Raw genomic sequence first — 24,261 nt, forward strand, 5'->3', positions numbered from 1 at the left:
ATTAGTACAATTATTATTTTGGTGAATTAACAAAACCGCAACATTAAATATTAAGTAAATCCAAATATCAATAAAGTTGAAGATGCTTCTTTTTTAAAAAAAAGCTTTATAAAGATCCAGAGTGCTAAAGTATTCAATCCTGTTTGATTTTTCTACAATCTGTTGTTATAATATGGAATTGGAATTGATTTAACTGATAATCATAATACATTTGATTTGTTACCCACCTCTCTTAACAGCTCAACATGGGGTGCAACAAAGTCAAAACATAGCAACATAAATAAAATGCATACAATAAAATACATATATCAAAACATGCCATTTAAAAAAAACAAAAAAAAAACCCTTTATGTTGTCAAGATGAACACAGGAAGTTGTGACAAGTGTTCAGAGTTAAGTTTCACCAGTAGTCTCATACTTTTTGAGATGAGATATCCAGAACAGTGGGCAAAATTGCAAGATCCAGGTAGAAGAGACTTCTTGAAGAAGGCTCACAGTTGTGATCGATGCCAAAGGCACTTCTACTAGCATTTACTTCTACAAAGGAAGTGCCAGGTAATTTTTTTAAATGCTTTTTATTAATCACCAATTTTCCAATATAATAAAAGAGCCAAAGAAAACAACAACCACAACAACAAAATACATACACACAAGATGAAAAAGTGAAAAAGATAAGAGAGAAAAAAAGAATAATAGAAAAGAAAAAAAATAAAACAACACAACTCAGTATATACACTTCCGATTGTCTTTAGAGTGGTCTTGTCTTTTCTTCCACCAAGCGCCAGTTCTTAGCCCACTTCTCTTCCTTTAATACCCGGTGGGATAATTCTTTATATTACTATTTTCATCTTATTTCTTATCATGGAGTAATTTTTGTTTACTTTACATTTGTGCAGTGATAAAACAATTTGTGCACTTAGTTAAATATATTGTGTGCATCCAGTCACAACAATACCAATTAAATACATCTAAATTACAGATTGTAAATCAACAAAATGTAGAAACAGCATAAGGAGTTAATATAGTACGACCCTTGTATTCGCAGGATACAGTAAAAACACCCAACGAAATATGTCCTTTGTAGGAATTTTCTACATTCTCCAGGACAGTTTTATAGTAATTTCTGGTGGAAGCCATCCATTTCAGTACAGTTTGATACTATCCATGGTTTCCTATTTCTGTTGTAAGTTCAGGAACATATCCTCTATGGATTCCGGGGTCATACTGTACAAGGCTCTATTTCAGGATAAAACATAAATATCAGGTATACATAATCTTTCAGATCATACATGATATCATCTAATATGGCTGATAAATGCAGTTGTTAAAAATATGTCCAGTAATATACTATATTATAGATATGCAATATCCTATTTCATGGTTTATGTATGACATTTTCTCTCATTAGAATTTTGAAATGAAGCAGTTGAAAAAAGGGGGCACCTGGACTAAAGAAATAAACATCAATGAGGCGAATTGGTATCCCCTGCAGAAAATAAATTTTGCCAGAAGAAAGTTAGCAGGTGCAAATCCAGCTGTGATCACAAGGTAAACATTGCTTGTATGTATTTAGAAATTTCCAAAATGCAGATTGGAATTTAACAAACACAGAAAGATTTAGTGACTGCCTACAAACAAGAAATATTGTTCTAACATGTTTCTTCTAGCCTCAGGATGAGTTTAGACCAGACATGGGCAAACTTTGGCCTTCTAGGTGTTTTGGACTTCAACTCCCTCAATTCCTAACAGCCTACCAGAATTCCAGTAACTTGGTGCTATCCATCATAAACTGAAAACAACTTTCCTATATTATCTCATACATTCAAACCTGATATTTTTCTTATAATAGAGAAACCTTTCCTTCAAGCCATGGAATAATTCAACATAAGGTGGTGAGAACCTGCACACAGAAGGAGCTGATCTTGCATTACATCTTTACTCACTAACCACTGAATAAATGAAAGGGAGGTAGAGCTCTTTGAACAATGGCTTGGCAAGTGCTTTGTGATTTGACACACCTGCCAATTGACTGATCTTCTCAGTGACTCATATATTTGTTTTGGGAATAAAAATGGCTGCACGTGTATCTGGACTTTCCGACTTTCTATCCTCATTCACAGCCATGAAGAACAAATCTACTGTATGATAGTTCCAAACAAAACCTTTTCTTGGTACTTTGTTTTAAGATGCTGGTAGTGAGAGAGAAAGTTGATAACTTTCCATCGAGCAAAGTATTTCAGGAGCAGCAGATATGCTGAATTGTTCCACTGTAAAAAAAATTCCATTGGAAATCAATTGAATTAAAGGATACTATTCAGTCATTCTGGTTTTTTTTTTAAATTCTATGATACAGTTTTGTGATTTGGAATTTAATTTAGATCTTTGTTTTAAAGTATGAAGAATGCATATTTTGCATATTCAAAGGTATTATTATTATTTATACATTGCCTTTTCTCTCAAGAGAGACTCAAAGCAGCTTACAGTAAAGCCAATGTGATGCAATTTAAAGCCTAAAAATATACAAAAATTAAAATAGAATATTAATGGTATTAAAAATAAACAGTTAAAACTGTTAAAATCGACTACAGTAATTTATTATCATTATTATTAACTTTATACCCCTCCTTTCTCCCTGTGGGGACTCAACACTGCTAACAATTTGTCTTATTTATTTCCCACATTTTTCAACCCGAAGGGGACTCAGGATGGCCTCACAACAGGCAGCAATTCGATGCCGACAACATACAATTCAAAAAATAAACAGTTGCAATTAAAAACTAAGTAATTAAAACATCAATCCCACACTTTAGTTTAAAAAGTGCAATACAAAAGTTAAAAAACAATTAAATAGTACAGTGTAGTAAAAACAGATTAAAATATAATAAATACACCCAAAATAGCCTTTAAAACTCACACACACACCCTCAATCCCACCCACAACCTCTCCAAGTAAAACTGCAAGTTGAGCACTTGTATGCACCTCTCTACCAGGGCACTATATTCTTTAAGAAACAAATGAACTTGCCATGCTTTATTTTTAAAGAACTCATGCAGACATCTGCTCTCCAAAAATCTAAGGAATTGGCTGCACAATTAAATGGTAAAGCTTGTATATGCTTATTCATTTTCTTTTTTAACAGTGATGAATTGCAGTTGGGCCATGAGAAGTCAAGTGCCTGCAGGGACTATATATCTGTAGCCAAAGGGAGCAAGGAGCACAACCTCAGAGCCAGAGAACCAGAAGATGGCCTTTCAGAAGAAATTCAAGTGAAGTGCCTCATAGACCAAGCCACAGACCCAAACATCCTTGGCAGAGTTTGGGAAGGATGGGAGCCCTGGATGTGATAGATCCCATAGGTGCATGTGTTCAAAGGAGGAGGTGAAAACTACATAAACTGAGTATTGTTCAGAGAAGAATTCGTCTTTATTCATGTTTTCCCAGTTGCAAAGCAGCAGCAGAATTTACGTATACTCGGACAATTCTGTTTTTTGATTTTATAAATACCTACCTGGGAGATGCAGCAGCCATTAAATCAAGATATCCAATTAGATTAACACAGGGATGGGCAAACTTCAGCTCTTCGGGTGTTTTGGACTTTAACTCCCACAATTCCTAACAGCTGGTAGGCTGTTAGAAATTGTGGGAGTTGAAGTCCATAACAGCTGAGAGGCCAAAGTTTACCCATGTCGGGATGAACACTAAAAAAAAACCTCATACTGAGATTACCCTTTATTTTCTTCAGGAAGAAAACAACACTAGTTTTAACTGTGTTTTTACAGGAAATAAGCCACAGTTTTGCATGAGTATATTCTTCCAACATGAGTTGAGTGATTTATTGACAGAGTTACATACATTGGCTAATTAAGGTCCTGTTTCTGTGAGCTCTGCAATTGACTGTTTGTAAAGTTATATGTATAAGTTCACACACCTGTACATGTTACATCCTCCAGTAAGCACTTATAAATAGATCCCAAGGTTTGGGTGTATTTAGACATAATGCCGAATTATCAACAAAAGTGGTGTCTCATAAAGATGTCTTAGGTTCTAACTGTATCTTTAAAACTAAAAGCAGTGAAGTTGGAAGAATATGGCAAAATCGTTCTGTCAGTAAGATAATTTGGTGTTTGAAACATATAAGGGTCTGTAAGTTCTATAGATGGATTCATTTTGGAATACATTTTGTATTGATTCTCACATGGATATAGTGAAGCACAGTCAAAATTGGTTGTAATTTATATTTGTCCTTATTGGGGCTTTGTTTCAAATTGTGCTAGCAAAGGAAAAGCTGCCTATTTCTATATATAACAGTCATAAAACATGCTTTCAAATATGTGCAATATTTCTAGCAAGTCAATTTTACTTGCTTTGAATTCATATTATAAAAATGAAGTTAAAGATTCTTTTGAAAATTGTGATCTCAGCCATTTTTAAGCAATAGTTTGTTTTCCGTTGTTAAGAGAAAAAAATACACAAAATAGAATTGCTTCCTTTTATATTGTTCTCAATAAAGATCTTGCTATAAATGGAGACCTATGTGGAATAGTTTTTGGTGCATCTGTTCTAAAGTAATACAACTAGATAACACAAAGTTGTTCTGAAAGTCACAAAAAATACTGCAAGTCAGGCATCAGCAGTGAATTAATTAATCCTGTTCTGCATTTACAGCACTTTGACTTTTAAGCTTGAAGGGTGAAATTCCAAGTTTATAATTTAACCAAGTCTTTAATTGTAAGGCAGGCCTAGCAGTTTTTTTCAGTAAGAAACTCTTCAGCAAAGATAGCCCTGAGTATAATTGCTTTAAGGTTCCAAAGGTTAGCCAGAGAAACCTTGAAAACAGAATGAAAATCTGGTTGTCATGGATTATGTCCTCAAGTTTACAGTACAGTTCTTCCCCTTTGTCCCTTCTGCTCTCTATTATGAGGCTTTGAAGTGGTTCATTCTATTGGTCCTGGTCCTGCCAAGTGTCCTTCTCACTAATAACAAACTTGTGAACCTTTTATGTGGATGGTACAGATTTGGCTACATAAGTCAGAGGAATGAGCAGGCTGAGATGAGTTTACAAAGTATGCAAAGTCATAAGAGGAGACAAATCTAAGGAAGAGAAGATCTGGATACTCCTCACTGAGACTACAGGTTGCTGTTGGGGTGGAGCAAAGAGAGCAGACAGAAAACTTGAGGAGGAAGGAAATAGGATGTAGTATCCTGGAAAAGAGCAAGAGTTGGCTGGAATCCCAAACAGGAACACCTTGCATTGCAAGGACACAAGTCTCATTTGTTCTCTTCAATATCAGGAGACAAGCTAACCAATAGTAGCACAATGACTACTGTATGTACTTAGGACAGGGATTGGGAATGTGTGGCGTGACTACAAATACCATCACCTGTACTACCTATGGTTTGATGGGAGTTGTAGTCCATCAGCACTAGGAATACCTACACCTGCTGTGGGAAAATCATATTTAGACCAAGGATCCAATATTTTGGTTTCCATGGGACACACAGGAAGTATTGTCTTTGGACACACAAATACTAACACTAGTACTAGCTGATGAGAGAGGGAGGGGGATTTTGTGATATCCACCACAGATAAGTAAAAAAAAGCGATCTCATAATAACCCTAATTATGTGCCACCCAATTCGCAAGGTCTTTCAAATCATCAAACAGGTCTTATAGCTGAACTGTTTGCAATTATAATGTGAATTACAGATAATATGCTGATATTTGTGGAACTAACATATTCTTGATTATTTCATTCTGTTTGTTATCATCGACAAAGTTCCTTCTCAAGAACCATACAATCAAGATACCAAAAAAACCCTCCACAAATCTCATGCTTTAAGTAAATTTACGATCCTGTGTTGTGCCACAAGTTGGACAAGCCTGCTTTAGACTTTGCTGGCACAAAAGACTAATGCATCCAAGGTGCCCTCCTCCAGTCACATTCTCAGTAGATAGGCTGATCAGATGAATGTATGGAAAGAGATATCTATCTCCCCATTCATTATACTGGGTGTTTTCTGGCTGGTACTTAGTTGCCAAAGATTAAAGGGCTAAGTTACGCCGAGCACAGAGCTGCAAGCAAAAAGGATGCTGTGGTTTTCTTCCTGTTCACCTGATAGTACACTGAATCCACAATGAGGCTCAACGTTAAGTATTTGGATTCTAATAGCAACGATGCCCAATGAATCTTGAGCAATGCCAACTGGAGTCTACAATCCTCAACATGACATTAAGAGATGGAGCCGCCTAGTTAACCTGCCAATCCAGAAGAGCCCCATATCAACCCAGACAGGGAGGATATTCACCTCGTAATGCCGTAAGTTAAAAGAACTAGAACCAGAATGTTTATTGAAACAATTAACATGAATAGTCATATATTTTCCAGACATTGTGCAGATCCTTGTTCAAGCTTGTTTAATAGTCCTTTTGTGCTGTGTTTTTGACTTCCTAAACTATGCTTCAAAACAGCTGATTCACAGAACCTCTTTGCACAAAAGGATGCAAAACAGCTTACTCCATTCTGCTATTCTACAACACAAACAGTGAATATCCCCTCCTTAGTGGGCACAGAACAGCAAACACATCTTCTCAAAGCAAATACGGTCTCCAAGTTACAAATATTCAACTTGCAAACCAATCACAGGAAGATCAAGAGTGAGACAACAGAAAGTGAGATTAATATACCCCTAGGAAGGGAAATTCACTCCTGAAAGAGTTATCATGAAGAAAAGGTGTCTTCACAGAAGCTTTCTCACCAATCCTTGTTGTTTCCACAACAAATTATTTTTCAACATCCAATTATCACAGGGACAGAAAGTCAGGCGAAATCTTCTGAACGAGTGCACAGACAGCAAAACAAACACCACATGGCTGTTAACCCTTCCTTATACTATTCAAAGATATATATTTGAATAGCATGTGTGTGTGTGTGTGTGTGTCTGTGTGTATGGAGTTACATTTTAAAACTATACCTGTACCAACTTACAAACAAATTCCGTTTAAGAACAAACCTACAGAACCTATCCTGTTTGTTACTTGGGGACTGCCTGTAATAAATCTGTAACAATATGGTAAGGACTTGTTGGCGCTTAATCACCCATAAACCCATGCAAACCAGGGATACATTCTGTGCAATCTTAGAGAGCAGCTACATATTTTCGTTTCAGTAATGAGCAGCTTGCATTAATGTATCTTTTAAAAAGTTGACAAATGTTTGTTCATTGAAGATGCTATGAAGCTTATGAACAAGGGAAAGGAACAGGCATGCACACGCCCAATCCAAAGGAGCTGCGGTGGTGTAATGAGTTAGACCTTGTGCCAACTGAACTGCTGACCTAAAGGTTGGTGGTTCAGTGGGTGAGCTCCCATCTGTCAGCTCTAGCTTCCTATGCAGGGACATGAGAGAAGCCTCCCAGCAGGATGGTAACACATCCGGGCATCCCCTGGGCAATGTCTCTGTAGATGGCCGATTCTCACACGAGAAGAGACTTGTAGTATGTTTGCTTCTGACACGATAAGAAAACCCCAATCCTCCACATACATTAAAAAGAAATGACGACTAAAATGCTGTTTGCAGTCCTCTTACCTTTAAGTGGTAGAAACAGTCAACAATACATACCAGAAATGGTGGTTGCATTACGTCCAATTTTGAAAACATGACTGTGGCGTAGCGGAAGCACAAGGCCTTGAAAAATTGTACAAATATACCCCTCCTCTACTCTACTTCCACTATGTTACACCTAAGGATCAACAATTTGATTATTCATTTGGTGGTGTTGTTGTTATAGCACAATTTGTACTTTTCCCCAGGTTACATGGTGGCAAGGGAATCACTTGTTACTTTATTGTTGTGTGCTTTCCAATCATTTCCGATTCAAGGTGACCTTACAGCGAGCCTATCACAGGCTTGTCTTGGCAAGATGTGTTGGGTGCTGCCCTTGCTTCCCTTTAAGGCTGAGAAAGTGTGACCTGTCACCCAATGGGTTTACATTGCTGAGAGTGGATCTGGACCTTGGTCTCCCAAATCCTAAAGTTCATCTACAATGCAGAATGAATGCAGTTTGATACCCTCTTAACTGCAGCTAAACTCATAGCCCAAATTCAAACCACTATACTATATTGGCTTTTTGTAATTTGCCAGTTCACCAATGTTAGCATGTTTGGGATTATACAAGTATATGCACAGTCTTGTCACTAGAGGGCAATGTGTCCATAGTTATGTTCACTAGGTATTTCCTGTGGGGAATGTACATCAGGCCAGTTGCAGATGGAAATAATGGGCGAGAAAGCTGTAGAGAAAGATGGCTCTATGGCTTCAAAATCCTAAAAACTGGATTGGCTTTATGCTAAAAGCAGAGGAGAACACTCCAATGGTGCATCTCTTTTTAGCTCCATAAGGTAAAGGTAAAGGTTTTCCCCTGACATTGTCTAGTCGTGTCTGACTCTAGAGCTTGGTGCTAATCTCCATTTCTAAGCGGAAGAGCCAGTGTTGTCCGTAGACACCTCCAAAGTCATGTGACCTGCATAACTGCATGGAGTGCAGTTACATTCCCACCGAAGCAGTATCTATTGATCTACTCACAGGTACATGTTTTCAAACTGCTAGGTTGGCAGAAGCTGGGGCTAACAGCGGAAGCTCACCCCGCTCCCCGGATTCAAACTCCCAATCTTTCAGTCAGCAAGTTCAGCAGCTCAGTGGTTTAACCCGCTGTGCCACCGAGAGCTTCTTACCCATCAGAAAATAGGATTTAACGGGTAATTCTTAAACTCTATCAATATCTTGCATGGTTTGAAGTTAGAAGAACTCCCACAAGCTGCATTGTTCTTGATAACGATCACTTGTGTGCCAATGAAAATCAGCTCAAACACACAATTCAGGCCTACTTGATAACATAAATACAGTAGTCTCACTTATCCAAGCTTCACTTATCCAAGGTTCTGTATTAGCCAAGGCAGTCTGCCTTTTAGTAGTCATTGTTTTTGTAGTAAATGTTGCAAAGTTTTGATGCTAAATTCGTAAATACAGTAATTACTACATAACATTACTATGTACTGAACTGCTTTTTCTGTCAATTTCTTGTAAAACATGATGTTTTGGTGCTTAATTTGTAAAATCATAATGTAATTTTATGTTTAATAGGCTTTTTTCTTAATCCCTCCTTATTATCCAAGATTTTTGCTTATCCAATGTTCTGCCGGCGTGTTTATCTTGGATAAGCGACACTCTACTGTATGTATATTTGTAAATAGGATCTTGGAGCCCCCGGTGACGCAGTGTGTTAAAGCGCTGAGCTGCTGAACTTGCAGATCTAAAGGTCGCAGGTTCGAATACGGGGAATGGAGTGAGCGCCCGCTGTTAGTTCCAGTTTCTGCCAACCTAGCAGTTCGAAAACATGCAAATGTGAGTAGATCAATAGGTACTGCTCCGGCGGGAAGGTAATGGCGCTCCAGGCAGTCATGCTGGCCACATGACCTTGGAGGTGTCTATGGACAACACCGGCTGTTCGGCTTAGAAATGGAGATGAGCACCAATCCCCAGAGTCAGACATGACTGGACTTAAAATCAGAGGAAACCTTTACCTTTACAAAATAGGGTTTTATCGCTGGCAGTTTTAGATAATCAGGTTGCTATAAAGAATTGATCAGGTTTTAATGTGTTTTAATTTTTAATTTGTGTGTTCTAATTGTATTGTTATCCACTTTGAATCTCGCTTTGTTGTGGGAGAAAAGTGGGGTAAAAAATAAACTCAAATACATACATACATAAGTGGATGCATACATTGAATGCTGTACTTACTTAGGCGATCCCTCATTGTCCAAATATGATGGCCTTCCAAGTTCTTGGAAGATGCCTGGGTGTGAGGGGTTTTTTTTAATGAGTGGAGGTCGGTGCACAGCCGAACAACACGCAGTCTTCACAAAGTGAAGGTTCCAACCAGTGGCTTCTCAATCTGTTGCAGCCTTCTTCCAGCTTCACAGCAGTTGTAACATGTACCATGTGAATGCTGTGCTCCGTCAGTGGTGGGACAGTTAAAACAAATACATGAGTTTCTCCTAAAGCTGCCACGAGACTCCTTCACCAATAATGGTAGCAATTTTGGAAGGGAGTCCAAGAGCTGTCAGATATTCAGCTGAACCTTGTGGCAGTTTGGAACAGCGTGGCTTTTAAAACTATAGCATTGATCATGGCCTGGTGAAGAGGATGAAAAACAGATTTCAAAATGCCACTTTGGCCACTTGCTCTGGACTGTCTCAAGTCCTATTCACTTGCTGCAGAAAAGAGAGACTGTCCTTCAGTTTTTTGGGGGTTTTTTTCGTGTCAGGAGCAACTGGAGTTGCTTCTGGAGTGAGAGAATTGGCCGTCTGCAAGGACGTTGCCCAGGGGACGCCCGGATGTTTTGATGTTTTTATCATCCTTGTGGGAGGCTTCTCTCATGTCCCTACATGGAGCTGGAGCTGATAGAGGGAGCTCATCCGCGCTCTCCCCGGGTGGGATTTGAACCTGGCAGCCTTCAAATCAGCAACCCAACCTTCAAGTCACAAGGCTTTTATCCCCTAGGCCACCGGAGGCTCCTGTCCTTCAGTTTCTAAATGTTCTATCTCACAATGGAGTAACTCAAACCTTAAACTGAGCATTTACACATTCAGGGTCCAGAATGGATGCAGCTTGACCACCACTTTTTTTTTTTTTTTGCTATGGCACCCTGGGATTTGTAGTTTGGTGACCGTGTGAAACAATAACTCCCAGAATGTCATAGCATAGAGCCGTGGCAACCCACGTGCTGCCAAACTGCCTATGATTCCAGAGCAGGCATGGGCAAAGTTGGGCCCTCCTGGTGTTTTGGACTTCCAACTCCCACCATTCCTAACAGCCTCAGCCCCTTTCCATTTCCCCCTCAGCCGCTTAATACAACTTTGCCCATGCCTGCTTTAAAGTATGCATATAAGAAATCGTTTGGTTGTGAAGCATAAAATATTGCAGCTAGAAGTGGATGTCTGCACTTCTTTCTGACAAGTGCCAAAAATGAAGTGGAAAGACCCCTTTCGCGAGTGAGAGTGGCCCACTGGAAAGCGAGAGACAAGCGCTTAATGTATTGTCGAAGGCTCTCATGGCCAGAATCACTGGATTGCTGTGAGTTTTCTGGGCTGTCTGGCCCTGTTCCAGAAGTATTTTCTCCTGGCGTTTCGCTTACATCTATGGCAGGCTTCCTCTGTTGGGAGGTGTTAGTTGGCCCTGATTGTTGCATGCCTCGAATTCCCCTGTTTTCAGAGTGTTGTTCTTTATTTACTGTTCTGGTTTTAGAGTTTTGGCTTCTCTGTGTAGTCCGAGATAGTGGTTGCTAGAGTGGCCCAGCATTTCTGTATCCTCAAATAACAGCAGAGCACTTGATGAACCAGCCTGGTACATAGCATATTCTTTGAGAACACAGAAATGCTGGACCACTCTCACAACCACTATGTCAGACTACCAAAGAAGCCACTGAAATCCACAAGCATGTGAACAATTTCAACAGAAAGGAGGAAACGATTAAAATTAACAAAATCTAGCTACCAGTATTTAAGAACTCTACAATCAAGACAGTAAATAAGATGGGAATTCCAGACATGACACAATGAGGGCCAGCTAACACCTCCCAACAAAGGATTCCCTCAGTCAGGAAGCAGACAGGCCTTGAAGCTGCAAGACTTTTCAATGCTAATCAAGGTGAGTTGCTGTGAGTCTTTTGGGCTGTATGACCATGTTCCAGTAGCTTTCTCTCCTGATGTTTTGCTGACATCTGTGGCAGGCATCCTCAGAGGTGTGAGGTACTGTATGTTGGAAACTAGGCAAGGGAGGTTTATAATCAGTTTAAGGTCCAGGGTGGGAGAAAGAACTCTTGTCTGTTGGAGGCAGGTGTGAATGTTGTAATTGATCATCTTAATTAGCATTTGATGGTCCTGTGGCCTCCAGGCCTAGCTTTTTCATTTCAAGGAGAATCCTTTGTTGGGAGGCGTTAGCCTTCCCTGATTGTTTCATGACTGGAATTTCTCTGTTTTCAGATTGTTGTTTTTTATTTGCTGTTCTGATTTTTTAGTTTTTAATACCAGCAGCCAGATTTTGTTCATTTTCATGGTTTCCTCCTTTCTGTTGAAATTGCCCCCATGCTTGTGGATTTCAGTGGCTTCTCTGTGTAGTCTGACATAGTGGCTGCTAGAGTGGCCCAGCATTTCTTTGTTTTCAAATAATAGCAGAGCGCTTGATGAACCAACCTGGGAACAGCATATTGCTTGAGAACACAGAAATGCTGGACCACTCTAACCACCACCACGTCAGGCTATCCAGAGAAGCCACTGAGTGGGGATCTGTGCAGTTCTTACATGTGTTTTAAGAACTACAGATAAGAGATATATATATATATATATATATATATATATATATATATATATATACACACACACACACACACACACACACACACACACACACACACACACATATACACACACACACACACAGCAGACACTTATCCAACATTAGCTTATCTAACGTTCTGGATTATCCAACATAGTCTGCCTCCTGCTCGGATCCACAGCTGTTTCTCTAGGCAGCAAGGAATTAACTTTTTACAGATGTAATTTCCGACAATGTAGTTACTGTAAGTTCATTTTATGCAATTCTGTCTTTATTTGTAGTTAATTTGTTAGTAGCTAATGTTTGTGTAGACAATCTTTTCAATACATTGCAATGTTTTGGTGCTAAATTTGTAAGTACAGTAATTACTACATAACGTTACCGTGTAGTGAACTGCTTTTTCTGTTGATTTGTTGTAAAACATGATGTTTTGGTGCTTAATTTATAAAATCATAGTGTAATTTGACGTTTAATAGGTTTTTCCTTAATCCTTCCTTATTATCCAACATTTTCGCTTACCCAACGTTCTACTGCCCCATTTATGTTGCATAAGCGAGACTCTACTGTATGTACTTCATCACACTAAAACATGAATCCACTTTAAATCCGGTTTCTGCTTCCTGCGGGATTCTGGAGATTGTAGTTTGGTGAGGCCCAGGACCTGTCTGGCTGAGCTGTTTAAAGGCCTTTCCCTAAAGTGGATTTAAAGTGGATCCAAGCACCTAGTCTGATGAGGTTGTAAAAAATCTTTTTGGGTGGTGGAGTATAAAATAATACAACATAGAATCATAGAATAGTAGAGTTGGAAGAGACCTCATGGGCCATCCAGTCCAACCCCCTGCCAAGAAGCAGGAAATCGCATTCAAAGCACCCCCGACAGATGGCCATCCAGCCTCTGCTTAAAAGCCTCCAAGGAAGGAGCCTCCACCACAGCCCGGGGGAGAGAGTTCCACTGCCGAACAGCCCTCACAGTGAGGAAGTTCTCCTTTCCTGTAGTTTGAAGCCATTGTTCCGTGTCCTAGTCTGCAGGGCAGCAGAAAACAAGGAGTCCCTGGTGGCGCAGCATGTTAAAGCACTGCTGAACTTGCGGACCAAAAGGTCGCAGGTTCAAATCCGGGGAGCACGATGAGCTCCTGCTGTTAGCCCCAGCTTCTGCCAACCTAGCAGTTTGAAAACATACAAATGTGAGTAGATCAATAGGTACCGCTCCGGCGGGAAGGTAACAGCACTCCATGCAGTCATGCCGGCCACATGATCTTGGAGGTGTTTATGGACAATGCTGGCTCTTTCGCTTAATGCCTCATCACACTAGGGTAGAATTCCCCCCCTCCCTAAAGTGGGTTTAAAGTGGATCCAAGCTCTAGTGCAGGGGTCCTCAAACTTTTTAGGTGGAGGGCTGATTCACAGTCCCTCAGACTTGGGGGGCTATGATGAAATAGTCCAAAGTTAGGATTGTTGTTGTTGTGTGCCTTCAGGTCATTTCAGACTTAGGTCAACCATAAGTCTAAAATTTAGGACAGAGGCCAGGTAAATGACCTTGGAGGGCCTTAGTTTGGGGACCCCTGATCTAGACGATCTCATAAGACCATAGGTAAGCAAAGAGACCTCCAAAGACCATCTAGATAGTCTCATAAGACCATAGGTAAGGAAAGTTACCCTCAAAGGCCATCTAGATGATCTCATCATAAGACCATAGATAAGGAAAGGGACCCCCAAAGGCCATCTAGATAATCTCATAAAACCATAGGTAAGGAAAGGGACCCTCAAGGCCATCTAGACGATCTCATAAGGCCATAAGTAAGCAAAGAGACCTCCAAAGACCAGGGAGACTTAGGTCAATCCTAAGTCTAAAGTTGAAGAAAGACAGGGGCCAGGTAAATGACCTTGGAGGGCTGCATCTGGTCCACGGGCCTTAGTTTGGGGACCCCTGCTCTAGTGGGATGAGGTTCTTAGAAATGGAGATGAGCACCAAATCCCAGAGTCAGACTAGACTGCACTGAATGTCGGGGGGGGGGGAACCTTTATTTTACTGAGAACTACACGGATCCCCATTCACAGCTCAGCAAACCTGCCTCTCACCTTTCCCTCAGTGACGGCGGAGGGACCTTGTTCGCCTGCCAAGAGGGACTGGGCTTTTGTCTGGAGCTGCCCACCAGAAAGGAAGCGCGTGGAAGTGGGTGCGTGTGGGAGTGCAAAGACCTCTTTTGCTGGAAGGCGAGCGGCAGGCGCTGGATGTGGGAGTGCTTGTGACCGGCGCTTCCAAGGGGACTCCGCTGCGCCCTGCTTCCCTGGGGAGCGCGCCCTTCGCCGGGAAGCCACCGCCACCCAGAGCTGAGTCTGGCTGCTTCCCGGCGGAGGCTGGGAGCCAAGGGGAGGGTCCGGGGGGCAGAGCCGGTCCGCCCCGCGACGCCCAATCCCCGTCTCCGCGGCTCCCCTCGCCCTCCCCTTCTCCCGAAAGGGGCGGTCCCGGCAGGGCTGGCGATAAAAGGCCAGGAGGCGACGGGGAGGCCAGGTTTGTGTCTCCCGAGCGCGCACGTGGAAGAAAGCAGGAAGAGGAGAGGATAGTTGAGGAACGAGAGACAAAGTTTGGAGGCAGAGTTGAGTCATTGCCATTCGAGGCGCCTTGGAAGCCAAGCGAGCCCTCCCGCCTCCCTCATGAGCGCTGTGGCCGCAGCCACCCTGGACGGCTTGGACTCGCTCTCCTGCTTCCGCCACTGGCCGCTGGAGCCGGGCAACTTCTACGAGGCCAAGGCGGGCGAGGGGGTGCTGGGCCCCTCCTGCAAGGCCTCGGGCGGCGTGAGCGCGGTGCAGGCGGAGGAGGAGGAGGAGCAGTCCCGGCACCAGAACCCTCCTCCGGGCGGCAGCCGGGACTTGGCGGAGCTGAGTGCCGCCGCGCCCGCGATGTACGAGGACGAGAGCGCCATCGACTTCAGCTCCTACATCGACTCCATGGCGGCGGCGGTGCCCACTCTGGAGCTGTGCCACGACGAGCTCTTCGCGGACCTCTTCAACAGCAACCACCACGGCAAGGCGGCGGCGGCGGGCGAGTACCTCCACCCCGCTCCCCCTCCTCCTCCGGGGCTGCTCCTCCAGGCCAGCGTGCCCCCGGGGCCCCTCCGCGGCGCCGTCAAGCAGGAGCCCGACTGGGGCGAGCTGGCCCCCGACTCACTCCTGCCCTCGCAGATCGCCGCCTGCGCCCAGACCGTGGTCAGCCTCAGCGGGCAGCCCACGCCGCCCGCCTCTCCGGAGCCCGCCCCGGGCAGCGCCTCGCCGTCCAGCTACAGCAGCCGCTCCTCCTCGTCCTCGTCGTCCTCCTCGGGGCTGGGGAAGGAGCGGGGCGGCAAGAAGTGCGTGGACCGCTTCAGCCCCGAGTACCGGCAGCGGCGGGAGCGCAACAACATCGCGGTGCGGAAGAGCCGCGACAAGGCCAAGCGCCGCAACCAGGAGATGCAGCAGAAGCTGCTCGAGCTCACCGCCGAGAACGAGCGGCTCCACAAGCGCGTCGAGCAGCTCAGCCGGGACTTGAGCCAAGTCCGGCACTACTTCAAGCAGCTGCCCCCGGGGTCCTTCCTCCACAGCAGCGGCAGCAGCAGCGCCAAGGACTGCCGGTAACCCCCGCGCCTCTCCCGCTCCCTCCTGCTTGGACTCTTGGGGGCTGCAGGCAGGAGCCTGGGACTTTTCCCTCCGCAAAAGAATACCTCAGAGAAAAGAAAGACTTCACGCACAGGCTTGGCGCTGGGTTCGGGTGGGAGTGGGTCAAGGGAGGACTCGCCAAGCGGGGCAAGGGCCTCCTCGCACACTGCTCTGGGCTTGGAAATGGGGCGCTTGGAGGAGAGAAGTCTGCCTCCCCCCCCCCCCCCCAAAGGCCTGCCAACAGACTCTCTCTTTGCCTCCCCTGCCTTCCTTCATAGACTGAAAAGCCAAGGGTCTGCCCGCAGGATCTCCTTCTCTTGGTGCCTTCTTTCCTCTCAGAAAGGGCAAACACATCGCAGACTGGAAGGCCAAAGGTCTGCCCACAGACTGTCCTTCTCTTGGTGCCTTCTTTCCTCTCCGAAGAGGGCAAAAATATCACAGACTGGAAGGCCAAAGGTCTGCCCACAGACTGTCCTTCTCTTGGTGCCTTCTTTCCTCTCCGAAGAGGGCAAACACATCGCAGACTGGAAGGCCAAAGGTCTGCCCACAGACTGTCCTTCTCTTGGTGCCTTCTTCCCTCTCTGAAGAGGGCAAAAACATCACAGACTGGGAGGCCACAAACTGGGATGGGAAGGGGGAATGGGTCACTATGGGGAAGATGTGCCAAAGCTGTGCCAACAGAGCCTCCCTCTCTTGCGTGTGCCTTTTTTCTCCTCTCCAAGCAGGGCAGAAACATGTCACTGAGAAACCAAACTGGTGTTGGCTCACATGTGCCTTTGTTTTGGTCCATTGGGGTGGGGTGGGGTGGGCAGACAGTGCTTAAAGTGTGAGCCTTTTTCTCTTGTGTGCCTTTTTCTCTCTCCAAGGAGGGCAGAAACATCTCATTAGGAGGTCAAAAATATTTTTTTTCCATGTCAGGGGCGACTTGAGAAACTGCAAGTCGCTCCTGGTGTGAGAGATTTGGCCATCTGCAAGGATGTTGCCCAGGGGATGCTCTTTGGTTTTACCATCCCGTGTGAGGCTTCTCATGTCCCTGCATGAGAAGCTGGAGTTGACAGACGGGAGCTCACCCTGCTCCCTGATCCAAACTGCCAACCTTTCGGTCAACAGTCCTGTTAGCACAAGGGTTTAACCCATTGCACCACCAGGAAAGTCACACTGTTTTGGAGGAAGATTGTACTAAAAGTGTGCCAACAGTCTCCCACTCTCTGCCTCCTTTTTCTTCTTCAAAGAGGGCAAAAATTTCACACTGGGAGATCCAAAGATGTCTGTTTTTGTCTTTTTTCAGTTAGGGGAGACTGTGCCAAAGGTATACCAACAGATTCTTCTCTCTCCCTCCTGTGTCTTCTTTCCAAAGAGGGCAAAAACCTCTCACCGGGAGACCAGAACCTGGTCACGTGCCTTTCTGTGTTTTTTTGCCTCCTTTGGAACAGGCTAAGCTTGGGTCTTGTCAACCACAAAACTTGCCAAAAAAAGGGTGAAAAAAAAGCTAGACTTCTTTCCTTCCTAAATTATTTTTGTAATGATACGTGTTGTTGTTGTTTTTCTACATCTCATATTGCTGCAGCTAAGGTACTTTGTAAAATACGCCCGTCCTTCCCCTTCTCCTACCCCCCCCAAAATTATTTTCAAACACTTTTTATTGTAAACTGCGAAAGGACAAAATAGATTGAGCATGCTCAAAAGTTTTATATATATATATACATTTTTACAGCATTTCTAAAAATAAAAAAAACCTTTGAAATGTACTTGGACTATGTATTTGTTGCAACAATACGGGCACCTACTGAATAGTTTAGTACAGGCATGGGTCAGCTTCAGACTTCTAGGTGTTTTGGACTTCAACTCCCACAATTCCTGGCCTCAGGCCCTTTCCTTTCCCCCCTCAGCCGCTTAAGCGGCTGAGGGGGGAAAGGAAGGGGCCTGAGGCCAGGAATTGTGGGAGTTGAAGTCCAAAACACCTAGAAGTCCGAAGTTGACCCATGCCTGGTTTAGTATATAGAGTCTCACTAATCCAAGCTAAACGGGCCGGCAGAAGCTTGGATAAGCGAATATCTTGGATAATAAGGAGGGATTAAGGAAAAGCCTATTAAACATCAAATTAGGTTATGAATTTACAAATTAAGCACCAAAACATCATGTTATACAACAAATTTGGCAGAAAACGTAGTTCAATACGCAGTAATGTTATGTTGTAATTACTGTATTTATGAATTTAGCACCAAAATATCATGATATATTGAAAACATTGACTACAAAAATGGCTTGGATAATCCAGAAGCTTGGATAAGTGAGACTCTACTGTAGCAGGAAAATTGCATTCAAAGCACCCCCAACAGAAGGCCATCCAGCCTGCTTAAAACCCTCCAAAGAAGGAGCCTCCACCATATTCCAAGACAGAGAGTTCCACTGCTGAACAGTTCTCAGAGTTAGGAAGTTATTCCTAATGTTCTTTTTATGTATTTTGAAGCCATTGATCTGCTTCCTAGTATCCAGGACAGCAGAAAACAAGCTGCCCAAGGTTTAAAAACGATACATATGTGAGTCTCTGAACAAAACGACAAGAGGATGACACTGTGAAGTAGCAAAATGACACAGCAAAAGAAAAGCCGGTTTTGACATGAAGTTAATAGGCCTCAGGGAAAGCTCTGAGCAGTGATTATAATGTATATTAGCTCTTTATTACCTTTATTCCCCCAGGTGTATTGGACTTCAGCTCCCACATTTCCAAACAGCTGGGAAGATGGCTGGGATTTCTGGGAGTTGAAGTCCAAAACAACTGAAGGAGCAAAGGTTGGGAGCCACTGATGTATATTAAGACAACCCAAAGCCCAGGAAAAGATCAACCATGTAAATATGTGGTGTTGATAGGACTTCTATGGGGTATATACATTACTATGACTTGCTTTGAAAACACTGAACAACTTTTGTATCTTGACACAAATAGTGGGGAGAGACTGAAGTGTGTTTGCATCTTTTTGCTGTAGGACAATGTGATTGGGCCATTCCTTGTGTTTAAAAGACTTTACACACAGACACTTTTAGGGATAATTTTTGCATTCCCATGATCACAATTTTGCATTTATATGTTATAATGTATATAAATGTGTTTACACACACAGTAACATACAAGTGCAAGATTGTCACAATGGTAATAGCTTTCTGGCCTACAACTCCCAGAAATTCCAGCCAGTTTACCAGCTGTTAGGATTTCTGGGAGTTGAAGGCCAAAACATCTGGTGACCCACAGATTGAGAGCCACTGCAATAGAGGTTTGTAGAACCTGCTCCTTTCAGTCTATTGAGATAGCAAACAAGAAGCTAAATGCCATTTTTTGAAATTTTAGACCATTCTCTAGAAGTGTTATTTTTTCACATTACAAAAACATGAGCTGAAGCAGGGAAATCACTCCTGTTTGAAATCTTGGAGAGCTGCTGCCAGCCAGAGTTGACAATATTGGGCTCCAATCCAAATAAATGATGATGCAGCAGTTTCCTATAATCATCAAAGATGTTTTTGAACATTAGTCAAAAGTAGCATGGCTAATAATACTAAATGATAATGTAAACTAGGGTCCAACTAAATATGGAGGAATGTATAGTTTGGTAAGGTAGAAGTCGGTAGGAAAAGGAGAATACTGTGTTCCATATGGATAGACTCAAATCAAGGAAGAAATGTCCCTGAATCTGCAGGACTTTGGTTCTTGGTTATAAAGTAAATTGGAGGCCTCTCATTCACAGGGTCACCATAAGTCAAAGACAACTTGAAGGCAGTTATTAACAACAATCTGTTACCAACCCTGAGCCAAATGTACACATAGTGAAATTAAGTATGTCAAGCACCTTAGAGACAGAGAGAATGAAGCAAGTAGCAGAAGCCAGGATTTGGTGGTTGGGTAGAGAAATGTTGAATGCAAATAACAGGAATATAGGCCTTCTCTGCACCCCAAACCCAAGACAAGTCTACAAATACAGGAATTCAGATCACAGTTGTAATGAGACAACAAGTCCAGCTTTCCCACTGTTTTACTATGCATTTCTCATACTGTGGTATATTGCTTTGGATAGTGTGCAGATTTAAAGCTTTACAATTCCTAAATCTATAGATAGCAAGGAAGTATGAAGATCCAGTTAGCATTCCAAAGAACTATTGTGAAGTAGTTGTGCTCTTTAAATTTTTTAGTTATATCATGCAATACAACAGAAACTTTATGGGAAGATTGCTTGTTTAGATACAACTATCAAATCCTTCTATATTTAGATCAATGGTTCCCAACCTTTTTTTGATCAGGGACCACTTTAACCAGAGACCATTCTCCAACATTAGTACCAAAAGGGTTGGTTACAAATCAGTTTTTTGACAGCTTTAGATTTGGTTTGGTTATTTGGGGTGCTGATTCAGAAAATTGCACTGGGTAGACCACAGAATATATGCCATCCAGAACATATGATACAGAACATATGCCATCCAGTAGTCGCCATCTGCTCACCCACAGAAAACCATGTTTAATAATCTAGAGCTGATGTGGTTTATCCAATGTAATTTTATGAATCAGCACCCCAAATAACCCCAGGAACAAGCCTAAAACCGAAGATAACCAAGGTACCCCCGCTTCCAGGCGTCACATAGAACGGCTCCACTCAGGGGAAGGGAGGAGGAGGAGAAGCAGCAATCAGGAGGCTTGTTGTCACACCTTTCATGGGTAATCAGCCTCTTCCCTTCTGACACCCCCATTGCCTCGGCACTATAAGAGGGTTTCACAAGACCAGTCACTCTTGTTGCAACGGTGTAGTAATGGTGAGGCTGTGGACCATATTTTAGTTCTTAGGGACCACTGGTAATCCATGGATCACAGGTTGGAAACCACCGATTTAGATAATGGTTAACTTCACACACATGCTCTTGACACCCTTCATCACATCAGCAGAAAATAAAACTTTTAATAATACTCTGTAATAATATTTATTTGAAATTTATAAAATAAATACATATTAACATTAACCCAAGTCATACTATATACACTTTATATTATACAGTATTGGGATCCATATTTTATACAAACTGTTTTGATATCTACATAGGAAAAAACATTTCAGCCTTTGGAAAGTTGTAAGATCAACTTCTCGATGAAGAAAAAGTTTCATTTAAAACATTTCCAAATTGTTTTTCTAAAGATATTGTTTGAACTTTTTATTTTAATGCTCTGAGTTTTTTTTAGATGGCCATAAACCATAAAAACACAAACAATGCGAAATTGAACAAGTTCCAGTGATTCCAATCTAAGAGATATAAATACAAGTATTTCACTAAAGTCAATGAGAACAGAACAAGCTTAATACTGTTTTACAGACGCTCAGCATGAACATTAAAAAGTATTTTGACAGCTGATTGAAAGTTATTTATTGCTCCTAAGTACTTATATGTCTGTATTATACATTATCTACAAACATAGTTCACAACTATATTACAAAGTTCATAGACAGAATAGCAGACGCTATTTCCTTTCTTTTCTTCCTACATCTGGGAGAATGATTTCTTCCAATCCAACACAGTTAGATGGGTGGTTGGTCACAGACTGGACGTAACAATATAAAAACCCCACCTCCTTTCCCAGCACATTCTTCATTTCATAACTCTGTAATGATAAAACACATTCATTAAAGAAAACAACTTTGAACATTTTGTCCCAGCCAGAATAAAGTTGAAAAATACTCAGTCTAAGGTGCTCTTCAAGTAAAACATTACAGGGATTTTCCCCCCTTCTCCTTTTTTACTGCTCAAAAAAGGATATTGCTATGAACATGGATCTTAAGCCTTTCATCAGCCTCTGGCCGTCAGCCTTATATGCATGTGCCACTAGTAGAACTTGTGCTGGTCTGTCTATTTAAAAGTAAGTTCTACGGATTGAAATAGGACTTACTCCTATGTATGTATGTCTAGAATTAACTAGAAATGCAGATCAAGATCCTCTTCAATGTTGGCAAAACATGAAGTCTCATTGCATCTTATGGGAATTAATAGGATAGCTTTCACTCAAGTCAGGCATGGGCAAACTTCGGCCCTCCAGGTGTTTTGGACTTCAATTCCCACATTTCCTAACTGCCAGTAGGCTGCTAGGAATTGTGAGAATTGAAGTCCAAAACACCTGGAGGGCCGAAGTTTGCTCATGTCTGACTTAAGTGAAAAATTCAATTTTTAATTACTTTTCCTCTAGAGAATATTACAGGGATATAGTATCTTTGGGGAGGAAATAAATCACTCAGTACTTATGACTTGTAGCAGGACAGTTTAGTAAAGTTTACTGAAACATCAGCAAAACCACTTATCAGTTGTCAAGGTTAATATTTGACTCCCTTCTGAGCATAATCTTCATGCATCTCAAATCACGGTGCTTTGACTTCTTTAATAAATATATTTCAAAGTAGACTTACACCATCCTCAGCAGGAGAAGAGCCCAGCAGTGAAGAAATGCTCTTTTGTAGCAGCTGACGTAGCACAGGAAATAATAAAAGGAGAATCACGTTTTTGCATTCTCTACGTGCAGCATTAAAAGCCCTATTTGTTTAAAAAAATTAAAAACCTAACCCCCTTGCAATCTGTACTCTCCTTTGGGATGAAAGTTTTATTTGCTTTTTCTACAGAGACATTGTCCAGGGAGCGCCCGGATGTGTTCGATGGGAGGCTTCTTTCACGTCACCACAAGCTAGAACTGACAGACAGGAGCTCACTCCGTCTCATGGATTCAAACTAGCAACCTTCAGGTCATTACCCAACCTTCAGGTCAGCAGTTCAGTCAGCACAAGGCTTTAACCCATTGCACCACCACGGCTCATGAATAAGAGTATTCACCACACATGAATACGAGACATGGTTTTACTATTATCATGAAGTTTAGCAGCTTCTTCTTAGGCCACGTACTAATTTTTATCCTGGTAAGGCTGCTATAAGGATAAAACAAGATAAAAAGTAACTTTCAAACTGCCCAGAATCTTTAAGGCATGATGGAATGATATTATCAATCCAGAATTACAGTTACTCCAGAAAGGAATGTCAGTGCAACCTATAGGACTAGTGATCAATATCAATGATTCCAGTCTTAAGACTCCACCAAATATCAGCGGTGCTATAACATCAGAAACTGTGTATGTGCATTGAGCAACTACGTGTATTACTTTATCCGAAACATGCTTTCTCATTGAAAGAACATATGTGGTATGTACTGCTATTCCACCAAATTTACACTCTTAAGTCATAAAAAACAGCCATGAACTGCAGACAGCCCAAATGATGCCATACTTGATTTATAAGGTATGAAATAAAAAATTGGGAATGTATGATATTTTTAAGTAAGGTTTCTTTCGTTACATGGACTTCCAGCAAATACTTTTGGCTCTTTGATCTTTAAGCTCACATAGTCCAGATTCTATGAGTGATCAGTCCACAGAGCAATCCAGTTCTTTATAACAATCTAAAGCAGGTTTGGGTAGACTTTATCTCCATGGTGATAGTTCTTCAATAATTCATCAATGAGAACTTAGCACAAAAGACAATGCACTTATCATGAAAAGATACAGAGGCCTGTTCAGAATACCAAAATCCAATGAAGTTCTTTAATATCTTCAGCTATCACACAAGAGTCTCAACATGGTCTAACAGTTCTAATAACTTGAACTATTTCCTTTTCATACCTTGATTTTTACAGTACATAATGGTCGGGATGGGCACCGCACAAAGACTTCTAGATGCATCTTGACAACTGGTGAAATGATGGCTTCACAACATTGATTGCAGTAAAGCAACCCTCTGAAATGTATCAGAAGAGGTACATATTATACTGTATATGGAGTACTGCGTGGAACAATCGTCAGATGTGGAAAGTACCCTATTATCAACCACTAACAAAGTCCTGTTGATCTCCTGTTGTATTTCTGCTGACTAGCAATCATGCGCTTAGAAAATTTAGTGATTCAATTTAGGGTTCATTTCTTTGTATTCAGAATTTTTATCCTGCTTTTCAGACAAAACAAACATCAGACGTTGGATGAAGCTGACTAAAACTCAAGTGATATCAATTTCTTTCATATTTGAAAACATTTTCTTTCCTTCTGCATGAAATTAAAAACAAGGTTACTGCAACATCTTGATCAAAACGAGGTAGGTCTATGAGCTGTGCATCTTGCCCTCTTATCACAAAACTGCTAGATTGAAGTATGGCCTTTGGGTGAAGAACTCATC

General features: G+C 42.0%; 4 protein-coding genes across 8 annotated transcripts in view; 2 read left to right on the forward strand and 2 right to left on the reverse strand.

Annotated features, from left to right (window-relative positions):
- prkdc (protein kinase, DNA-activated, catalytic subunit) overlaps window positions 1–4,528 on the forward strand; it is a 110,478-nt gene extending 105,950 nt beyond the window's left edge. The window contains exons 85-86 of the mRNA XM_062979346.1: window positions 1,409–1,548; window positions 3,141–4,528. Of these exons, the coding sequence (XP_062835416.1) occupies window positions 1,409–1,548; window positions 3,141–3,345 (345 nt within the window). The 3' untranslated portion in view covers window positions 3,346–4,528. The remainder of the gene's footprint in view (window positions 1–1,408; window positions 1,549–3,140) is intronic.
- On the reverse strand, window positions 7–15,006 carry LOC134298611 (uncharacterized). The gene is made up of 2 exons (XM_062979347.1): window positions 14,473–15,006; window positions 7–1,236 (listed from the first exon to the last, which is right to left on the reverse strand). Exons 1-2 carry the CDS (start codon window positions 15,004–15,006, stop codon window positions 1,159–1,161), a joined length of 612 nt encoding a protein of 203 aa, XP_062835417.1. The 3' UTR covers window positions 7–1,158.
- cebpd (CCAAT enhancer binding protein delta) lies at window positions 14,900–16,140 on the forward strand. Its single transcript, XM_016995130.2, has one exon. The coding sequence runs from the start codon at window positions 15,049–15,051 to the stop codon at window positions 16,003–16,005; it is 957 nt and encodes a 318-aa protein (XP_016850619.2). The 5' UTR covers window positions 14,900–15,048; the 3' UTR covers window positions 16,006–16,140.
- Window positions 16,141–20,972: 4,832 nt separating this feature from the next.
- Window positions 20,973–24,261, reverse strand: part of spidr (scaffold protein involved in DNA repair) — a 212,047-nt gene continuing 208,758 nt past the window's right edge. For all 5 annotated transcript variants that reach the window (XM_062979351.1, XM_008114867.3, XM_008114866.3 and 2 more), the window contains 3 exons: window positions 23,715–23,829; window positions 22,458–22,511; window positions 20,973–21,661 (listed from right to left, as the gene is read on the reverse strand). In XM_062979351.1, coding sequence (XP_062835421.1) covers window positions 21,521–21,661; window positions 22,458–22,511; window positions 23,715–23,829 — 310 coding nt within the window. In that variant the 3' untranslated portion in view covers window positions 20,973–21,520. The remainder of the gene's footprint in view (window positions 21,662–22,457; window positions 22,512–23,714; window positions 23,830–24,261) is intronic.

The sequence above is a fragment of the Anolis carolinensis genome, chromosome 4, assembly GCF_035594765.1.
Source record: "Anolis carolinensis isolate JA03-04 chromosome 4, rAnoCar3.1.pri, whole genome shotgun sequence".
NCBI lineage: Eukaryota > Metazoa > Chordata > Lepidosauria > Squamata > Dactyloidae > Anolis > Anolis carolinensis.